The sequence below is a fragment of the Gobio gobio genome, assembly GCF_949357685.1.
Source record: "Gobio gobio genome assembly, chromosome: 10".
In the NCBI taxonomy this organism is placed as follows: Eukaryota; Metazoa; Chordata; class Actinopteri; order Cypriniformes; family Gobionidae; genus Gobio; species Gobio gobio.
In genome coordinates, this window is record NC_137116.1 from 47,672,082 (window position 1) to 47,694,421 (window position 22,340).

Below are 22,340 nucleotides of genomic sequence, written 5' to 3' on the forward strand. Positions count from 1 at the left end.
ATGACTAAATATGACTAAAACTAACAAGGACATTTGGCACAAGACTAAGACTAAGACTAAATTAAAAATAGGTGACAAAATTAACACTACCCATAGCGTCATTCGATGCAACAGGAGTTCCCTTGAAAGGGAACGCCTCGGTTACGACTGTAACCTTGGTTCCCTGAAGAGGGAACGAGCGTTGCATCGTCCTGCCATATCTCCTACATGCCTGTCAAAGCGACTACTTCAGACTTTCGAAGCTAGCGCGGCTTTGTTTTGGCAGGCTTTATACTTCCTGGTTCATGACGTCATCCGCCTCTGACGTTCCCTCACACTATTGGACTGATTTCACATGTGCTTCATGACTTCATCACGCAAGCGTTCCCCATAGCGTCATTCGATGCAACGCTCGTTCCCTCTTCAGGGAACCGAGGTTACAGTCGTAACCGAGGCGTTTTTCACCGTAGCATTTTAACAGTCTTTTACCGTTAAAATCACGATCATTTTTTTACAGTGTATTGATTTGCTGCTCAAGAAACATTTATTATTATTATCAACGTTGAAAACAGTTTTGCTGCTTAATATATTTGTGGAAATGTGGTACTTATTTCATGATTCTTTGATAAAAAAGAGCAGCAACCAAAAATAACAGCATCTATTGAAATAAAAATCTTTTGTAACATTATAAATGCTTGCTGTCACTTTTCATGCATCCTTGCTGAGTAAATGTATTAATTTCTTTAAAGCTTCTTACTGACTTACTTTTGAATGATAGTGTAGATCCGCATTCAGTAATCATTCAAATATAACTAGACACAAAGAGTCAATATTTAATGCACTTGTTTTATTTGTCACAACAAAAGCTGCTACAAACAAGAATTTTGCTGCTAAGTTGCCAAGGTAACAGTGGGAGTAATGTACGTCTTTGGCCACTAGCTTCTTGTACCAAACAGTACATATTAGATGATAAAACCCTGTACCCGTCAGAATGCTCAAGTGTTCTGCCCAGTGCAGGTCACAGTGGTCACTTTTGAATGAAATTCACTGTTAGTCACTTCAGGTACTGTATGCAGGCTCAACTAAACACACCATATACAGACACAAACTCCTGACATCCCTGCACAGATTGATATCAGCCCCCTCTTGCAGCTATAAATCCAATTATAGCTTCAGAAATGATTAGAATGTTATTTTTTTACCAACCACCCATTCTCTCTCTCTCTCTCTCTCTCTCTCTCTTCATCCACCTGTCCATCCTTTCATCCTCTATCTCTCCCCCAGCCTCTATTCACACTTAACTCACTTTGATGCTCCATTTATCACACAACAGAACATCCCACAGGGAATGAATTGTCTTCAGAGGGTCCAGCCAAAGACACTCCACTCCTTATAGCGCATGAATTTGTCTGCTCTTATTCCCATATGATGTCATATCTGCCTTGCATTAGTCTCATTTATTACATGCTAGGTGCTAGGATCAATTCAGATCTGCTCTTTTAGAATTTAGACACGTTTCTCATCTGATATGCATACTTCAGTCCAGTTGGGTAGGAGCAGGAGAGAGACAGAGCATAAGAGTTTGGTCTTGTGGCCTTTAAAGGGTGAGTTCACCCAAATTCATGAAAATTCTGTCTTTAATTGCTCACCCTCATGTGGTTCTGAACCCCTAAGACTTTATATTTAGATATTAGATATTTGGAACACAAATGAAGATCTTTTTGATGAAATCCGAGAGCTTTCTGTCCCCTCATTGGCAGCTATGCAACTACCACGTTGACGCTTCAAAAAGTTCATAAAAAGATCGTAAAACTAATATGAATTGAGTGTTTTAGTCAAAATTTTCTGAAGAGAAACAGTTAGGTTCATTCTCATGTGTTATGCAGCACATTTGAGCTACCGCAAGAGGTTTGTTCTTGTGCGTCAAGCACACTAACTGTTTAAATTCGCTGATCAATGTTTATACGTGACCCTGGGCCGCAAAATCCAACAATACATTGTATGGGTCAAAATTTAAGTAAAGATCATGTTCCATGAAGAGATTTTGTAAATTTCCTACCATAAATATATAAAAAAATTATTATTAGTTGTAATATGCATTGCTAAGGACTTCATTTGGACAACTTTAATGGTGATTTTCTCAATATTTATATTGTATGCACCCTCAGATTCCAGATTTTAAAATATTGTCTTAGCCTAACAAACTACACATCAATGAAAAGCTTATTTATGCAGCTTTCAGATGATGTATAAATCATAATTTTAAAAGAAATGTACCCGTATGACTGGTTTTGTGGTCCAGGGTCACAAATGTGAATAAAAGTCTAAATTCAATCTCTACAGCATCAAAGTGGTAGTTGCATAGCTGCCAATGGAGGGACAGAAAGCGCTCAGATTTCATTAAAAAGATCTTCATTTGTGTTCAGAAGATGAAAAAAAGTCTTACAGGTATGGAACGACATGAGGGTGAGTAATTAATGACAGAATTTTCATTTTTGGGTGAACTATCCCTTTAAGGGCGATCTTTCAGAGGCAGGACCTGATAGAGTTTGGGAGTGGATGATGGAGAGGAGTCTTTACCGCCAGCAAGAGCTGCCCTTCTAATTGGCCTTTATAAATATTTAATGGCATCAAGATGAAATTCAATCATGGCTTTTAAGTGCTGAATAGGTTGAATGCATAGTTAACTGTGGGGTGATTAGATTTCTCTGGTCTGGACTGCAGTCCTTCTGCAGGTGGGCAGCAAGACGTTTCAAGTCTGAGGGGAGCAGGCGCTGTCCTAAGAAATGAATCTTTTATTTGTTGTGATGTATTTTTAAAACCAAGGTTCTCCTGGTCACGCGATAGAGTAACCCCAGCAGACCGTCCTGGCGCTCTTCTCCACAGCTGATCCGGCTGTCCATTTTGCTCTCCAGACTGGAACCAAGTATAGCTTTCCTTTTTAATGGCAAAATAAGGATGCTTTTGTGATATAAACCGTGTTTTAATTCAGTGCTCGGCAAGTTTATTTTATCTAGCATGAATTTATCTGCTTTTTCAGTAATTAATGCAAATATCTAGATACTGGATAGCCAGTGGTCAATATATTACTGCCTTATTTTAGCTACTACTAATATCAACAAAATAATGGGAATGTATATGGAAGTATTTATATAATACAAAATAATTTTTACACAGTACACGCACATATATTATGTAAACACAAACTTTTATTTTGGATGCGATTAATTGCATTTATCGATTGCCCAGCATTAATGAATTATATTATCGTTAGAATAGTGTTGTGGAGTGAGGGGAACTAAAATACATGTTTATAGAAATTATAATATTTGTATACATTTAGTTTCATTTACTGTTATTTTACATTGATTTTTGAATCTAGTAATAAAATGTGACATACACAGATGTGACTCATCTTTAATTTTGACTGCTCTATTATTTGTTGATATTATAATTGGCCATATATCTGTAATTGGCCTAATGAAGAGTTTGAAATGCATTGTATCTTTTGCTTTTAATTTCTGGTATTTTACATGACAAAGCATCCCATATTCAGAGCATGATGAAGAGTGTTACAGTGAATCTGACAGTAAGTGCTCAGTGAAGAGAGAGACCCAGGGGAAGATGACCTCATCGTGAGCTCATCCCTTAGATCTGTGCTATAAAAGAGGGAAGCATCTTCCCTGAGGGGAGAAAGGTGAACCGAACACTAGATGGAAGCGAGAGAGTAGAGAAGTGTGTATATGTATATGTGTGTTTTTGGTCGCCGATGACTCACCTACACAGGAGTGTTTCCCTCTCTAAGATGAGGTGAGTCAGTTTGTTGACTCACTCACATTTCTCTCTTTTTCCTCTTCTTTTCCTCTTTATGGGAAGGTTGGCGTCAGGCAGAGGGGTCCTTGGGGGATTGATGCCAATGACGATGACTCCTGCTACTGGGACTATGGCAGATGGTTTAAATAGTCTGGCGTTAATCTGCCTTACCTCATCACCACTGGGATGTGTGTGTGTGTGTGTGTGTGTGTGTGTGTGTGTGTGTGTGTGTGTGTGTGTGTGTGTGTGTGTGTGTGTGTGTGTGTGTGTGTGTGTGTGTGTGTGTGTGTGTGTGTGTGTGTGTGTGTGTGTGTGTGTGTGTGTGTGTGTGTGTGTGTGTGTGTGTGTGTGTGTGTGTGTGTGTGTGTGTGTGTGTGTGTGTGTGTGTGTGTGTGTGTGTGTGTGTGTGTGTTCATAGAGGGAGGGGTGTCCGCTGGGGTCCATAATTCATGACATATCCCCACCATCAGCTAGTTTATGGCACAGAACGAGTCTATCCCTGAGTAAACGTATAAAGTCTGCCTCCTTTTCCCCTAAATTGCTAATATAACTTTCTCTTTACTGTGAATCCGTTATTTTAAGTCAAATAATTTAGCCTGCAGTCGCCATATGTATTTTTAAATGAAATGTTAAGATGGGGAGCTCAGGTTAATCTCATTATATTGACCTTACATGCATGAGAAATGAGGCTCAAATTGTTGGGTGTATTTTTCAATAACGGCCCCCACCCATGATAATCATCCGCAAATAAGAAGAGTAAATTCAGGGGGAAATATTGCAAATGGGTTTTCAGGGAGGCTGTGCATGAATATTTAATTCTGTTATAAGACGAAAAGTCCAGTAAATTAATGACTTTTTTTTTGTTTTTTTGGTCTGTCTGGTTCCCAGCCATCTTAATTGCAGTTGTGCAGTTTTGCACCTTGCAAAGATTAAGACTCTTTTGAAAAGGTGCGGATGCCCCTGATAAGATTAATGACATTTTAAGAGGAAAGTTTAGGATGTCTGGCCTATTTTGCAGTTTTGGACCGAATATAGGTCAAGCGAGGGAGGAAAAGTTTCAGCATGAGTTTAGTTAGAACTTTGTGCATGAAAATAAAAATATTTTCGAATCTTTTTAATATTTTCTTTAATAGAACATGTAAAATGAATGCTGTTCATTTGAACTTTCTATTCATCAAAAAAAAAAAAAAGATAATTGATAGTAATCAGAAATGCTTCTTGAGCAGCAAATCAGCATATTAGAATTAGTTTTGACACTGAAGACTAATGATGCTGAAAATTCAGCCTTACATCACAGGAATAAATTACAATGAACAATTATAATACTTTTTAAATTGTAATAATATTTCACAATATTACTGATTGTTTTGTATTTTTAATCAAATAAATGCAGCCTTGGTGAGCATAAGAGACTTCTTTTAAAAACATTTAAAAAAAAATTATAAAGCAAAAAGTCATCTTGATATACATTTTTTTCAAATAAAGTTTATAATAATACATGTATTAAAATGAATAATTGTAACGTTTAACATTAAATGAAGTATACACATAAATATATTAAAATAAAATAAAATAAGGATTATATATATATATATATATATATATATATATATATATATATATATATATATATATATATATATATATATATATATATATATATATATATATATATATATATATATATATATATATATATATATATATATATATATATATATATATATATATAAATGTATTATACATATATAAAAATGAGACTGTCTAGCTACATATACAAACTATTGAAGTCTCTACAAATCCTAATGTATTCTGAGAGTTCATGGCTCTGGTAATTGGACAGAGTGCATTGGGTTTTTTGACATAGGGTGAAGGGCTCTCACCCCAGCATCTGTTGAGGTCAGCCGGCCTCCCGTGTGTCACAGCCTGTGTCACTGCCCCATTCTCCCAGATCTCTGACTTTCGGCACCGGTCACCATCTCTCTCCCGTTTCATGCACCTGTGGCTGTGTCTTCTGGTGTTAAAATCAGGGCTCTGAACCGGTTCAAGGAACGAAAACGAAAACCGGAAACGAACGAAATTTTAAGAGGAACAAAAACAAAATCAAAATCAATTTGAATCGTGCTGAACAGAAACGTTAATTTGAAATGACCATTAACCGGTTAATAACGTTATTTTATCGTTCTTTTAATATTTTAATTTGGCAGTGACCAATCATGAATTGAGTAGTACAGCATGTGACGTTGACGGATCAAGCGCATAGATCAAGCGTGAGTGAAATGCCCGCGCACCAGTCATCTATGAATCTACCGGTACGCAAGTCAGTGTAGAGCGCGCATTTTCATGCCTCAAGACAAGTACATTTCTTTCCCCGCTGAGGTCTACAATGAATGTGCAGGTATTGGAGGACATTCTTTTCGAACGTTTAAATAAGCAGTACGGACTTTAAGCTCAAATAGACTGATTTAGGCTAGTTTATGGATTTCGTTTAAGCCTATCCAAGTAGGTTACTAGCATCTATCAAACATTTTTCCTATAGTCTTCCAGATTGCCAATACAGGACAGCTCAATGTTTTCTATATAGACAGTTGATGCTTCGTATTAAATGGAGTGTTATATTGCATTAAATGATCAAGCTTTATTAGCTGATTTGATTATGTGATGCAAGGACGTGTTGCGCAGTGTTTGCTTTGAAATTACCAGTTGAACATTAAAAGAGCAATAGTTATCCGGTTTATTTATTCTTTATTTATACATTTTTTAAAACAAGTCGTGTTGAAAAAAAGTTATGTACAAAGAATGTTATCACTCTTCTGAAAAGAATTAGGCATAAGAGGGCCATTTTAGATTGTCTAAAGCTCCATTAAAACAGGTCCGCTATTCTTTGTAATTAATGCATGTATTTCTGTTGTGGTTTTAAAAATGTTATGAAATAAATATTCAAGTTTAATTACCATGTGATATATTATTATTGAGTGAAAAATAAGTCTATTTATACATATATGTTTAAAGTATAGGCTAAATTAAAATAACGTTATTAACCAGTATTTTTTTTTAATCAAACCGTTTTCGGAACAGTAATGTTTATTGGGGAACGCAAAAACGGAAACGCTTTAATATCGATTCTGCTCGGAGTGAACAGATTGATATTTTTTTCCGTTTTTAAGCCCTGGTTAAAATAGAATATTTATTGTGTTCCATTCAGATTATAGAACGCCTTTTGACTCCAGTGAGGCCCGGGACACCCACTGTGCGCTCCTATGCAGACTGCCACTGTTCTGAGGGGATTCCTTGGCACTCTTTGATAAAGATTAATACAATCCTATTTTCATGCCTAGGATTGCCTCTCCTAATGTGATTCTCTCTCTGTCTCAGTGTTTTCCAGGAACAGGGGAAAAGGAAAGACAAAGTACCTTATCCACGCAGGCAGGGACTCTTGTACCGCTTATATGTTAGGCCTAGTCCACACGTACAGGAGTTTTTCCTCCTCCGTTTTAAAAAACAATCGCGCCCACACAAGCACGGTTTAAAAAAAATCTCTGTCCACATGAAAACGCAAAACCGCGTTATGATTGGCTGCCTGAATGCCACATGGGTCCATTCCACGGCACCGATGCACTGAGGGATGCCATGGGCTCAGTGAAACCCTTCTGCAAGTTTACTTTGGACTCTGTGACATGTAACTGTACACAGGGGCAAGGCCCAAGTGGACTAAAGCTTTACACACTTGCCTTACTATGTTGTATTATTGCATTCTGGCGCCTTTGTTCTGCAATACAATGAGATAACTGCGCATGTATCTGTATACATGTGATAAGCGCTGTTAGCAGAGGTATTAAAAGCTCCGTCCGCCATTGCATAGACTCGACTTAACTTCGATTTGACAAGCCGAAATCTCTGGTTTCACCATCTACATGACAACGGAGTTTCTATAAATCTTCACCCTGGCCGGAGTTTTCAAAAAAGTACTTTGTTTGCGTGTGGACGAACAGCCAAACCGCGTAGAAAAAGCTGCAGTTTTGAAAATACCCTTGTTCTTGTGGACAGGGCCTTAGAGTAACCTTTGTAATCTCATGAAAATATTAGTTTATGTGCTCTTATGGCCAGGGGCGTAGCTGGGGTATCCGGTGTAGGTTGTTACTGTGGGCCCCCTTGAAATCGTGGTCAAGGGCAGGGAGTGGGTCCCCCATTGGTTGAAATCGTGGGCCCCCCTAAGGCCGGTCGCCCATAGAATCATCACCACCTTTTGCCCCGCTACCAACGACCCTGCCTATGGCCCTGTGGACTTTATAAGAAAAACTCGAAATGTTTAAATCTTCAGCAACAATATGGATTGTGCCTAATTGGATCAATTGAGTTGTTTACGTGACGGCTTTTCGTTCCGATTGAGCTATCAATTGGATTATTAACAGATTATTACATGTAAACGTAGCTACTTTGAGCTAAAGAGAGTTTTACGCATCTTATCTACATTTTCATAGATTTATTGTAAGAAAGCAGGACTCTGTTGTCAAAAATGTCTTCACAAGATTAGTATGAGAGAATGCACTGCATGTAGCTGTAAATGACAGAATTCAATCAGGAAGTACAAGGCCAGAAGTGATATCAGTGAGGTGTAGGCTCATGTCAGTGGACAGACAGACGCATTGCAGGCACTGGCTTTTTCCACTTGCCGTTTCTGTCTTAAATGCTGGATCTGTACCAACAAGGCCAAGCAAAACTTACAAAGGTCAGATCAAAGGAATGGAGCAACTGGCCTTTTTCCGAGCCTTTAATTGGCGTAGAAGAAAGGAAGCTCTCAACTGGTTCGAACTGTCAATGGGAGAATTCACATAGAACGAATTGCGTCTGGTGATAGAGATGTACACTCATGTTGTTTAAGTGCCTTATTCATTTTGACGCAAATCATCTCCTTTAATTGAAATGTCTTTTGCCGCCTTATTTCCAAGTGGTAATAGTGCAAGACCAATACCAAATAATTAGACTACTCTTGTCTCAGGCTCTGGGGAAAGGGGGATTGTAGTGCGGCCGCTCTCTGTCATGGATCGTTTAATAAAGACTAACATTAGCTGTGTTCTAAAAACAAGTGAGCTGCCTACTTAGAAAGCATTTAAGGCATCATAGACATGCTCCTGATGTGAAGGCGACCTTGTAAGATACCAAATTTTGGCCAGATTCTAAAGCAACTATGCATAAATCCAAGACGAAAGCCAGTCCTAGAAATATTGTCAATATCCTTATCCTTTCTAGTACAGAATTTGCTTAAAAACAAAGTAACATCAAACAGTATCATTTGTAAATTCTGTGCACTTTGTGAGAGTAGTGCTATTTGTGTGATGGTTTTATTTCACTTAGGATGCAGCCTATGTAAGCAGACAACACGCTTTTGAAGCAGTGATATTGACTTTCTGATCCCTTGACTCTGATATGTAAATGTATGCACATATATTAAGTTAACTAGTGTTTAAAATGCAAAACAAACCTTTGTATTGAAATGATCGTTAATATTATTGTATGTTTTAGTGTAACGTAGTGCATTTCATTCAGTTCTACTTTCCCTGTTCTTAGGATCAGCTCAGAAAACAAAGAGGTTGTGTTGTGTGTGTCTCTTTCACCAGCAGGGGGCGATCTGAAAAATAAAACAATAGACATTATTTCAAGAGTTTGTCAAAGCAAAATTGTTTGCAACTAATCTTTAACGTCAACTACTATTATATTACACTGCATACACTTAGAAGAGTATAACACCACATTAACACCTACTTTTTTGACAGGTGCCAATGTATTTTATGCATATATTATACTGTTTTTATTTTTTGTAGCAGATAGAAAATGCACATCATATACAAGTCAGGTGGCCCCAATAAAAGACATATTGCAAAATTGCTAACAAGCACAATGCACAGTGATTGTGACTTTCCTTCCTTTCTCAGAGCCACAAAAAGAGAAAATTTTTTGAATTCAAAACCAAGTTAAAGCCCTGTGGCTTCAATGGATAATTGCTAATCGTCAGGAAATGACCTGACGTTGAAAAGCAGAGCTGAGTGCGTGTGTGTGTGTGAATGATATCAGTGTATGCTCTCTGCTCTACTATGCATGTAGTGGCTCTCATGTAGAAGGACCTGCAGTACTGTTACCACAAGAGTGTTAAAGTACAGCTCTTGAGCTGCCTGTCCTCACAGTATGTGTGTTATGTGTGTCCGCCTCACACTGCAGCGTGCCATTGAGGACGCCATCAGTCTTTGATTGGGCACTTATTGATCTGAGAGTGTGACCTGTGTGGATTGCTGTAGCCTCTGCCACGCCCTCTCTCCAGAAAACGACCCGCATCTACTACAGCACATGAATACATAACTCGCAAATCGCAATGGATTATGTACACAAACACACACACCCTACATAAATATATTCGGTTAGCAGCACAAGAAGTGGGTTGAAGTGTAAGTACCCGAACAGGCCAGCAAACAAAGACAGAGGCAACAAACGAAGAGATATATATTGTATAGAAAATGTATATATATATATACATATACATATATATTAGTGCTGTCAATCGATTACAAAAGTGTCAATCGATTACAAAAGCATCTAACAAAAGTTTTTGTTTACATAATATATTTGTGTGTGTGTGTGTGTATATATATATATATATATATATATATATATATATATATATATATATATATATATATATATATAAAAGCATATATACATATATATATATACAGTATATATAAAAGCATATATACACACACACACACACACGCACATATATTTATATATATATATATATATATATATATATATATATATATATATATATATATATATATATATATATATATATTAATCCAATGAAGGCACATAACAATAAATGATGATACATTATACAACTATTAGCTTATAACTATTGATTTTAGAAGTATAAAAAGTATAGCAACAAAATTTTGCAAAAAAACAATACTTACATTTTTAGAATCTACACTGTCTGTCTCCATCAGACCATACCCAATGTTTTATGGGAGTGGCTGGACACTGCTGAGCTTTTTTGGCACAATTGACTTTCCATGGTAAACAAAACGTCTCTGATTGGCGGATCACTCTTGATGATTATGGGTTATAGGCTATTATACAATTCTTATTTGTTACCAGTTTTTTGTGTGAACAGGATCGTAAGAAAACATTGTTTGATTCAACCTATTTTTCTGTGAATAGGCCCAAAGAGAAGTGTACGATTAGAACCATCCTATTTCATAGAGTGATATATACTGTATATGCAGCGTATATATGTTTACATAAAACTGATGTAAAATGCATGACACACTTTTATCTCTCCAGAGAGAGATAGAGAGCAAAATGTGCTTAACAGGCAGACAGCACAAACTTTGATTTCTGAGGGAAAAAAAGAAAAAATGTCTCAGACTAGATCTGTTTCATCTCTCTGACAGAAGACCTCTGATGTCTCTTTGTTTCTTTTTCAGCAACAACGAAGGCTGGATCTTCTGACCATCACCAACCCCGGTGAGTATGCATATTTTGGTTTGTGTGCCGCATGCGTGTTTGTTATTCTCTGCACAGCGCACCACGCCACACAACAACATTGTATACTTACAAGGGGCTTCACAGACGGGATTTCAAAGAGGGTGTCACACGGATGGGTTGTGGGGGCTTTGTGACTTCTCTTACTTCTCACAACAAGTATCAGCTGCACCCCAAGAGTCAAAACCTGCAAAAAAAAGAGGCTTTTTCTCACTACTCGTCAGCATTTCCCTGATCCCATCACAGCACCCCGGGCGTGCCTGTCCCAGAGCAGCGGGTACAGCCTGTGCTTCTGCGTCTCTATGGGAAGCTGAATGTTTTCTCAATGCATCTGGGTGAAGGCTGAAACTGCATTCAGAGCTCTGGGAGAGACAGATGGGGTAGCCAGGAAAGATGCAGCCCCCATATGTCTAAAATATCTGGCTGCTCTAATACACTTTGATTAAAATAATGTTTATGTAAGGCACGTGGAGTAGGCTAATTTTCCCAGCTTTGCTCAGCATCTGTTACCCAAAGCCACACAAGACTGTACCGCTGACCTTCACAACTCTACAAAAGACATGCACGGTGCAACATGGTTTTTAGCTTACCTTGTTTGGGGTTATATAATGAAAGTGACTTTTTTTCCCTCCTGATTCTATAGCCCTTGCCATTTTGGGAGGGTAATTTTGCTGATTTCAGCGAGCAGTAAAATCTACTTTTTCCTCCATAAAAACTCCACAATTGCGCACACGCTCACTGCAGAGGGACTCTGGAGAGCCGTTGTGCTTTTTGCTGATCTAGAACTCCCTGAATGCAGTTATTAAAACTAACCACTGAAAGAACAACTGCTAAACCGGTATTAGATCACCGGGCTACAGATGGGCCTAATGACTTGATGAGGTGAACAGAGTATTTTAGTTGCTATAAATGAAGAATCGCCCCTGTAAGTGAGCTCATCCGTCCCTGTCTTCCTCTATAAGCCTGCATCCCGGCTGCTTATTAGGATTCTGTGTGCAAAGTGTATATGCGACTGCGGTGACCTCTGACCCGCGTTTGTCCATGCTGAGTGTGACGGAAACTTGTTTTCCTGCTATATGGAAAGCAGCTTGCACTCTTAGATGACTGAGACAGATACTGCAACAGGACGCGCCGACCTATCCACATATTACATAAGTGTGTGTGAAAGGGATGATAAAAATTAACATACATGTATCCATAGTCCTTAATGAGATCAAGCCATGTCCTCACCGGTGCCCTTGGAGGTCTTTCCAGAGTACTCCGAGTGCCAGCCCCACGTTCGGAACCTGCCGCTCTGGTTGAGGCCCTGTAGATCGGTGCCGAGGGGGGTCTCGATGCCCTAGCCCCCTCATTAGCTCTCCTGTGTGAAGAGTGCTTCCCACTCAACCCCTGCCAGACCCTCTTTAATTGGACACTTGAGCAGCACGATGTGAATCTGCTCCATTGAAGCCTGACATTTCAAACAGCTGACCTTTCTAAGGCCAGAACAGCTAAAGAATGATTAGCCTCGCCCACCGTTCCCATCGCAATGCCGAACGCAAACTAAACAACGTACACAGCGGAAAAAAAGGTGAAGGAAATCTCAAATGAAAGGACTAGATTTGCACTGAAGAAAATATCAGTGCTGGCTAGGCATGAAAAGAACTGGTGAAGTTTTAATGCAGTTTACTGTAGGTTTTACTATGTGGTTTAAAGGTGCACCATGTAACATTTTTTCAGTAAAATATCCAAAAACCACTAGGCCAGTGTTATATATTTTGTTCAGTTGAGTACTTTCAATATCCCAAATGTTTCCAACTATTTGTAAACCGTGAGAAAATTGCTATTTTAACCAAGGAACCGGGACGTGTGAGGGAGTTGCCTGTCGATGGCGTCATATCTGAGTTCCCCTCGGTTTCCCGTTTTATTTAGCAGAAAAGCTTTACTCTCACTGCAGTGTGAACAAGTGTCATAGCAGTCGACGAGCGAACGCACAGAGTAACGTCAGAACATAATTTTCAACACACTCAGATGTATCTAATATGATAATCAGAGCTGCGTTACCGCAAACTCACGGCCGGAAAAGTGGAAATGGCGCCGGCGACCATGCCATAATTAAGGTCCCGCTGCTCGCGAGGCTTGTGTTGTACTCTTCTTATCAACAATCGCTCCTGCTTCTGCTTCATACTACAGTAATATTAATAATCACATCCATGAACATGATTCCTCCCCTAGTCCTATCCCGATTCTTTTTTCACCGGCTGTGAGGTGGAGACCACATGTCCCAAGATTCTGCTCTCAAAATTGGCGTCATCAAACTACACCTTTGTTTTGAATAGGCGACCTCTAGTGGACGGAAAAAAATACATAGTGCAGCTTTAAGTAAATGAAATGCTTTTTGGCATCGTGACATTGCGTCTTGATTTTGTTGGCGGTTCACATTAATAAATAATTGTTTTTGCAGTGGAACGGCAGCCAAATGGTTAAATATATGAATGAAAGAAGAGACCATTAACATTTCAGTATGCAAATAAATGCAAGAAAGCAGACTAATCACAGTTTACAAGTATTAAGAAATCACTAAAGGAAGGTTTTGCAAACATTGAAACAATAGAAATGTTATATAGTGTTATTTTTGCTATAAAAGAGTAAAATAATATAAAAGTAAAAAGGAAGACAAAGAAAAAGAAGCTTTGCGAGCAATGCAAACAAACAATCTCTCTGTTTGTGGAGGAGGTTTGGGCACTGTGATAGACGGGTTGTCTGCAGTGTGTCTGGAGCTTAGAGGGTGTCCGCGGCCAGAAAATTGAGTTCAGCCATCTTTTCGGAAAGGCTATTGTCGATCTATTGATTTGAATGCCCTTTTCATATCTGCAGTCTCCGTTGCGTTATTGTTCAGCTGGACAATTAACTTTGCTTGGCTGGTGTTTAGTCTCTGTGTCTCACTGCCCCCCCATGGCCACCATCTCAGCAGCGTTACAGAAAAAAAGGTCAATTACATTCATGAGACTTGGAGAGATGTGCAAGCTTACTGCTCTAAGAACAGATATTAGACAACCTTCAGATCTCCTCAAACGCTGTGAGCTCTTGTTCAGCACTAGACACACACACGCTCACACGTGTGCTCTCATGTCTTCATCTGTGTGTGGATATATGTAAATCATCTCTGTAATGAGAGCCTGTAAAGGTTCCCAGTCGGAGAAAAACAGCGTTTAATACTGTTGTTCTGTTCAGCTGCTCTTTTAATGACACTTTTACACCTGTCAAAGCACAAAGCATGAAAATAAACGAATTATAATATAACATATAACTAATTAGAATTGTTATAAAATGATCTTTTCAACTTTAACTTTGATAATTGTATATTTTAAATCCTGACAAACATATGTTTGTTAAATGTCTTTTGCTCTATGTCAAATGAACTTGCATTTTTTTATTATCTAATGCAATAACAAATGCCTATTGTTTTTGTCTTCCGTATTTGATTCCGTATATGAATGTACATAATACAATGTACATACATGCATACATGTGTGTGAATATATGTTCACACACACACATACTGTATATATAATATATACTGTGTATACTATATACTGTATATACTGAGCACTAAACGGCTATAAAAATATCCACTATGTTATGATTCACATATTTGAGGTCTAATAATTATATTCTCACCTAAAAAATTATTGAAACTACATTTTGTGACACAACAACATACTTGGGCAATATCGCACAGCTGGAAAAGGCTCTCAGCCAATCCGATTCGAGAACCAAAACGAACTGTCATATAATATATATATATATATATATATATATATATATATATATATATATATATATATATATATATATATATATATATATATATATATATATATATATATATATATATATATATATATATATTATAAATTAGTACATAGCAGCAATATGACACTCAAAGCTGTGCATTACAGTAATTTTTCTACCATTGTAACTCTGATTTATTGCTTTGGTGTATTTTGCATAAGAATGTTTGGCCTAATGTCCAACATGTTCTCATGTGTTTTCTTGTGTATTTTTACATAAAGTGTGGTTCTACCACACGTACAATTACTTACAGTAAGTTTGCACTGAAACATACAATATTGACAGCACTGAAATGTAAATGTAGGTATGAACACCTTACAGACGGACCAATGTGTATGAAATCCTTATTTAATCTATACTGAATTCATGGAATTAACAAAAGGCATTTTCTCAGTATAATTCTATTATCTCACTGATGATAGAACTACAATTTGCACCAAACACACAAAATAAATTCACAAAAGTAATCACTTTTATTTGTGTGCTGTAATCCAAATCTTTAGAATCAATACAGTTGCGAGGAACAGACTCAAATTCAGACTCAAATCCTTTATTCAGTCATCATCTCCATTCTCAGCAGTGACCATCAAAATCAAATCCCGCACTCATTATGAATTCATAAATTGCCGCCTCAAGAATCTTTACGGCGTGTTTTACGGCGGTGATATCAAACACTCATTGGATCTAGCCTGTATGCTTTGTCACCCATTGGGACATGCCGTGTTTTGGGTGATGTTTGGTTTATTTATGGTAATGGATAGGTTTAGAGGTAGGGGTGGGATTAGCAGCTCAAAATATATATTTTAATATTGTTACTAAAATAAAAAATTTTCCCACACCTTTCAGTTCATATATTCTTTTTATTTTGTCTATGAAATGGTTATATTTGGGTTCGCGGATAGGGTTAAGGGATCTAAAATGTATCTATATAATAGCTAAAGGGCAAATACACACATATTTTGTTTTTTTTAGATTTAAATACGTAATAATGTTTATACTTACATGTTGTCAATGCTTCCACATTGTACGTTTCAGGATCTATCCAAATGTACAAAAATGAAAAAAAAAAAACATTTTTACCAGTAAATATTACTGGTCTGATATAAATGTTTAAAACACATTCTCAGCCAATTCCACTGCTCTGCCTGAGCGAACGTGTCCCTGAGTGTTTTCTTGGCCATTTCTGTGATGGTGTCTGTATGGCGTCCAGCAGTAAAACAGGTCTGAGCCTGATGGTCTCTGGACTGGGGCCGTGTGGCCAGACACCCTGATGTTTGTGCTTTTGTATCTGGCCACAGAAACTCCGGGCCAAAGCGGCAACTTGGACAGCTGCAACTCATAGCGGCCAATACCTGCACCAGTGAGATCTGCCTTTAATGGAGCAGAGGGACCAGGCTTGGCATAGAGAGAGAGATCAGGGGACAGAGCAAAAGATGTAGAACAAAATACAGCAAGCGCGATGCGGAATGATCATAACCTATTTAAACTTCTTTGTGGATATTTCATCTTAACAACCCAATCAGTGACTGAGTGATGGAAGGTGGTTAAAAGCGAATACAATGGATAAAAATAATGAACAGCGGTTGGTAGAGTCCACACAGAGATAGAGAAACTAAAACGTCTGTTCGGCTGCTTCATGCTGTCTATTTTCCAGTTGATTTTTTCCAAATGCACACAAAGGAGCATAGCGAAAGGGCTGTGAGCCTGTTAATGAAGAAAGAATAAGAGCGTTAATGTAGTCTGGAGGAGAGAGAGAGAAGGAGAGAGAGACGGGGTGCGCCGATAGTCTGCCTTGGAAAATATTTGTAAAATATGCATCATTAAACCATTATTTAAAAACATGTCTGGAGCCCAGCCTTGAAGCTTTTCAACAACTAATGCCTCTAGTTAATATCCCCAGCCATGCAAATATCACAATTTCACGCCTTCTTCACATAATCAGCCATGGGTTTTTCTGTTCACCGTGTGAAAAACAAAACAACACGCTAAATATACTAAATGAAAATGCAGTGTGCTGTTTGCTATTAACTTGTCTTTCTCTTTTCACGGCTTGCCATTTGTGCGTATATGCGTGTGTTTGTGTGCGTGAGAAAATGGAAGATTTGTGGGGGAATGTAAATAGTGTTTTAGCAGCCTTTCTACAGAGACAGACAGCGGGGACTGTTTCGCTGTCACCAGGGCCACTGTCGTTGCCAAGTGCAGCAAGTCCATAAGCGGGGGGAAAAAGAGTGAGATTTTAGGTCAGAAGACATTTTTCTTATTTCCGGCAGTGGCGGCTGGAGCTTTTCAAGAGCAGGGAATTACTCGTCAATGACAAAAGGTGTACTGATTTTTATTTTTTGCTAGCGAAAGCTGCTTCACAAACTACTAGTGAGCTGTGAAAATACTCAATAAACATAATGAACCAAGCTGAGAACTGTTTGTGCAGTATTTGGAAAAAGACAGGATTGTGAAAGGTAAAGTTGACCCATCAGACGCATTGATTGCGCTCTTACATTTCAAATCAATGCCAGTTGTTGCAAATTCCTGCCCAATTGAGAGCTTAGCCAATCGTCATGTACACTCTAAAAAATGGTGCTATATAGCGCTAAAAGTGGTTCTTTGGCTCGTCTTGGTGCTTCAGTGGTTCTTCACCGGTTCTTGGGGATGAATGATGTGCTATATAGCACCGCTATCATATACAGAACCTGTTAAAATATGGTGTTATATAGCACCAAAAGTGGTTCCCCTATGATTACGAGCCAAGAATCACTTTTAGTGCTATATAGCACCGTTTTTTTAGAGTGAGAAGGCAGAGTTCCATGTGAGACATACATATATTAATGGAAAGCCCAGGAACTAACGAATGAACAGATATTGTTTCCATTGCAAGTAGTGTGATGCCTTTATATGGAGCACCGGATCCAGCTGGGACCAAGAATAACACGTTTAGAGCCTTTTGTCCAATGCACATTGATCTTCACTTCATTAAAATCAAGCATTCAGGTATGTGCCACTGACTTCTATAGACATGTGCATGTGGAAATAAAACTGACTGCGTGACTGTATGTAAGACTATATGTATCTCAACAATGGTAAATCATCTATTCAACACAATATTACAGTGAAACATAAACCTAACCAATTATGAATACACCCCCTAAACTCTTTTTCACAGACTTTTAGAAAGTAATTAAATCTAATGACCCCAGCTGCAATACATACTGGGTAAAAGATAGTGCCAATCTCTCTCATTTACATTGTTACAAAGAACTTCTATTCATCAAAGAATCCTAAAAAAAAGTATCATGGTTTCCACAAAAATATTGAGCAGCACAACTGCTTTCAACATTAAAAATAATTAGAAATGTTTCCTGAGCAGCAAATCAGCATATTAGAATGATTTTGAATAAAGTACAATGTAAATGTGTTAAAATAGAAAAGTTATTTTAAATTGTAATAATATTTCACAGTATTGCTGTTTTTATTGTTTTAATGATCAAATAAATGCAGCCTTGGTGAGCATAAGAGGCTTCTTTCAAAAACAATTTTAAAATCTTAGCGACCACAAACTTTATTTACTTTTGCGTATTTTATCATTGAATATCATGTTTCATTCAGAAATACAATGTCATGGAAGTAAAATGTGTTGCAAAAGTCAATTCACACTTTTTAAAGGTCCCATGGCATGAAATGTTCATTTTATGAGTTCCCCTAGCCTGAATATTGTCCCCAAGTGGCTAGAAATTTTGATTGGTGTAAATCGAGTAGCTGTCTTTCTCTGCCTTTGAGAAAATGACAGCTCAGACGAGCTGATCTTGAATTTTCCTGTTATGACGTCATATCGCCCATGTGAGCGCCATATTTGTTTGTCCTCGAGAGATCATGGCTTGTGAACGAGTTTCTCAGTGTTTGGATGTACAAATGAAAACAGATGTCTTTTTTCAGTTCCTTCTGATCTGTGATCAGTGATTTCTGATGTGTAGCTAATTATTCAAGTTCACACAGAACTTTATTATTCATGGTGCGGCTTCGCTCTCTCCTGACAGAATGGTGTTTTCTTGTTTTCTATCTTGTGAGTCAGTGTTTTTGTACGTCCTCGTCGCGTCTATCTGTTCTAAAATGTGCATACAGTCGTGAGTTTCTGCTCAACATCGGCAGAGCCACATCTTTAGAGATAAACCTCACGCACGCCGAAGCTCGGGCTGCACTGACCGGTCGGCCTTCAACATCCCCGACCCCCAGTACTGCATCTGGCCCACAGCGGAGGCACCAAACGCGGCGCGAGATTAAGCAGAAGGGGGGTAAGCGTGAGGGTCTCCGGGCTAGGCTAGCCAGCTATCCACACAATAAACTGGATTACATTCGATTACTGCGCTGTTGTCTTTTTTTGCGCTGTGTACTCAATGCACTGACGCTTTTCATATGATTGGAAAATATCTAAAAATAATGCTATAATCAACACTTACTCGTAACTCGTTCATCTCGACAGCTGTAATGGTACATTACTTGTGTTACAAAGTTGGTAGAATAAGAAGGAAGACGGGCTCAGCGTGACTGGGACTCGTGTTTATTCAGAACTCTCAGAGACAAACAAAATAAACTCGCGCTGACAGCGCAGTCACAACTCAGTTCAATATCACTATAGTTAGCAATCTCTACGTTTCTGGTCCATTGATGTCCGGTTCGCGAACAAATCATTCTTTTGAACTGGTTCTTTTTAGTGAACCGGTCGAACCAGTTCACCAAATCGGACTGAATCGTTCTAAACGGTTTTACGTCTCGAGTCAGTGCTGATCCATCATTTACTAAAGTTAGTAACTTTCTGACATGAGTGACAGTCCCACCGACTAGAAATAAACTAATAACCTGAAGTATATTCTAGTAACTACAACAGTTCACTGAACTGAGACGTGCTGAGAACTGATGAGGCTTGTGCCTCGTAGACCTTGTTAAACCACGCCCCCTCCGCTCATTTCAAATGCAAAGATGTCAGCCAATCACAACAGTGGGCATTTTACAGAAGTCTCACAGCAGACATGCCCCTTGATACAGGGCATTCAGCCAGAGGGCCACTCAAAAAAATGCTGGGTTAATAATAACCCAAGTTGGGTTGAAAATGGACTAACCCAGCAATTGGGTTGTTTAAGCAAACATTTAACCCAACCGCTGGGTTAAAACATATGAATAATAGAGGTGGGTTCAGACGAGGAATCTACACAGTCAGAAAGAACAAAGAAAGGTGATTGAGAGAAAGAAACGTGGATTATCCTGTGAGACTTTATGGCCACTCGCACTGAACTACCCCCGCTTGTTCTCTGCTGATTTCTTCCGTTCGTTCTCAGCTGCTAGCTTGAGCGGAGACTTGATGCGGTTACCTGGTTACCGGCAGGCCTCGTTTGCAGGGTCACTTCATTAATTCTTTTCCTGGTGAAATGGTGGCATGCGTTGGTGTGTGTTTATGTTTGTGTCGGCTCAACAAAGAGTGGTTCGCTCTCACGCTCCCCCTGCCGCTGCCCTGTTATCGGATCCACCCACGCACACTCGAACATTAGCACACAGTGATGGCCAACTATAGGCCTTGATTTTACCGCTGTCATAATAGCAAACCTAGTAAATCTGGACAAGAAATTAGCTTATCTAGGTAAACATTATGTCACTTCCCATTAGGGCTGAAGAGCTGAGAATGCTTAAGAAAGGATGAGAACCAGGATGACAAGAATTGCTCCTGAAGTGTGATGTCACGCTGTGAGTGTGTGGGACCTTCTTGTTTTCAGGTGTCTTATCGAATAGCAAATTAGCATATCTATGTCAGGACCATGAACAGAGAGCATATTACATTACGTGACATTAATTCTGATCTATCTATCTATCTATCTACACTCAAAAAATTATTCAGGCCCTTCATAGATATGACACATTTAAATTCTGTTCACTTTACTTAAACATATCTAATTTTGTCACAACTTAATTGAATTGTGTTCAGTCAAGTTTTCTTAATTAAGTTGTGTTAAAACTACATGAAATATTTGTGTTGACGATAACTAACTGGGCAGTGGATCTGTAGTTCCCAGCATGCTTTGCAAGGGACTCCATTAGGAGAGTAAATTTAGGGATTAAAGTGCGTACGTGTTTTTCTGTAAAGGGAAAGATGTTGTTAGTTAATGTTAGTGTTTAATGTTCAGTTATGTTGGACATTTAGAGGAGTTTTCTGTAACGTTGTGCTGAAGAGTGGCGCCTGTGCTTAGGCTGTGGGTACTCGGTGATCTATGCTAATGTCAGGAGTGACATTTTCCCCCTTTTCTTATATTTTCATTATATACATTGTGTATGATGAGGAATGAAACTGCTTATAATTGATTTTCCAATTAAATGTTTTAATTTAAGTTTGACAAGAATATAAAAAAGTAATGTTATAAGGATATAAATATAATTTAAACTGTATTTGATAAAATTGAGTGGATCAACTCAATTACATTTCATTGTATGAATCTATTGATCTATCTATCTATCTATCTATCTATCTATCTATCTATCTATCTATCTATCTATCTATCTATCTATCTATCTATCTATCTATCTATCTATCTATCTATCTATCTATCTATCTATCTATCTATCTATCTGTCTGTCCATATATCCATCCATCCATCCATCTTTGATTAAACAAGCACAGCTAGGTAAAGTGTTTTACAACATTTTCTATGCACAACGATTAATGCGGGAGAAAAAAATTATATACATACAGCTCTGGAAAAATGTAAGATTCTTATAAATAAATAATTGAATAATAAATGAATAAATTCTTAATTTTTTTCCAGAGCTGTATATTAAAAAACATTATTTTATTAATTTAATTGACAAAACTATTTTATTGACAAACATTATGCATTAAAATCTTAATTGTATTGGTATTTCAACATTTACATGATTATTTAAATGTTAATTGGTAGCGTGAAGTGCTATTACATCAGATTTGAAATAAGAGTCATTCTGTAAACTGGAAAGTTAAGTTTATTTACATTAAAGGGGCTATATGCAACTTTTTCCCCAAAATAAACGTAACAATAGCCTTTTTATTTTACCATTTATGACTCAAACATCTCCTGATGAGCATACTGACACCTTGTCCGCTCACAGTGGGTGCACCTATAAGCCTGTATCCTATTTTTCCTATTTTCTGGCGGGTCGTCTTT

General features: G+C 38.0%; 1 protein-coding gene across 2 annotated transcripts in view; it reads left to right on the top strand.

The window, feature by feature from the left end:
- Positions 1–22,340, top strand: part of agbl4 (AGBL carboxypeptidase 4) — a 498,974-nt gene that overhangs the window by 310,764 nt on the left and 165,870 nt on the right. For both annotated transcript variants that reach the window (XM_079826732.1, XM_079826733.1), the window contains one exon: positions 11,274–11,313. In XM_079826732.1, coding sequence (XP_079682858.1) covers positions 11,274–11,313 — 40 coding nt within the window. The remainder of the gene's footprint in view (positions 1–11,273; positions 11,314–22,340) is intronic.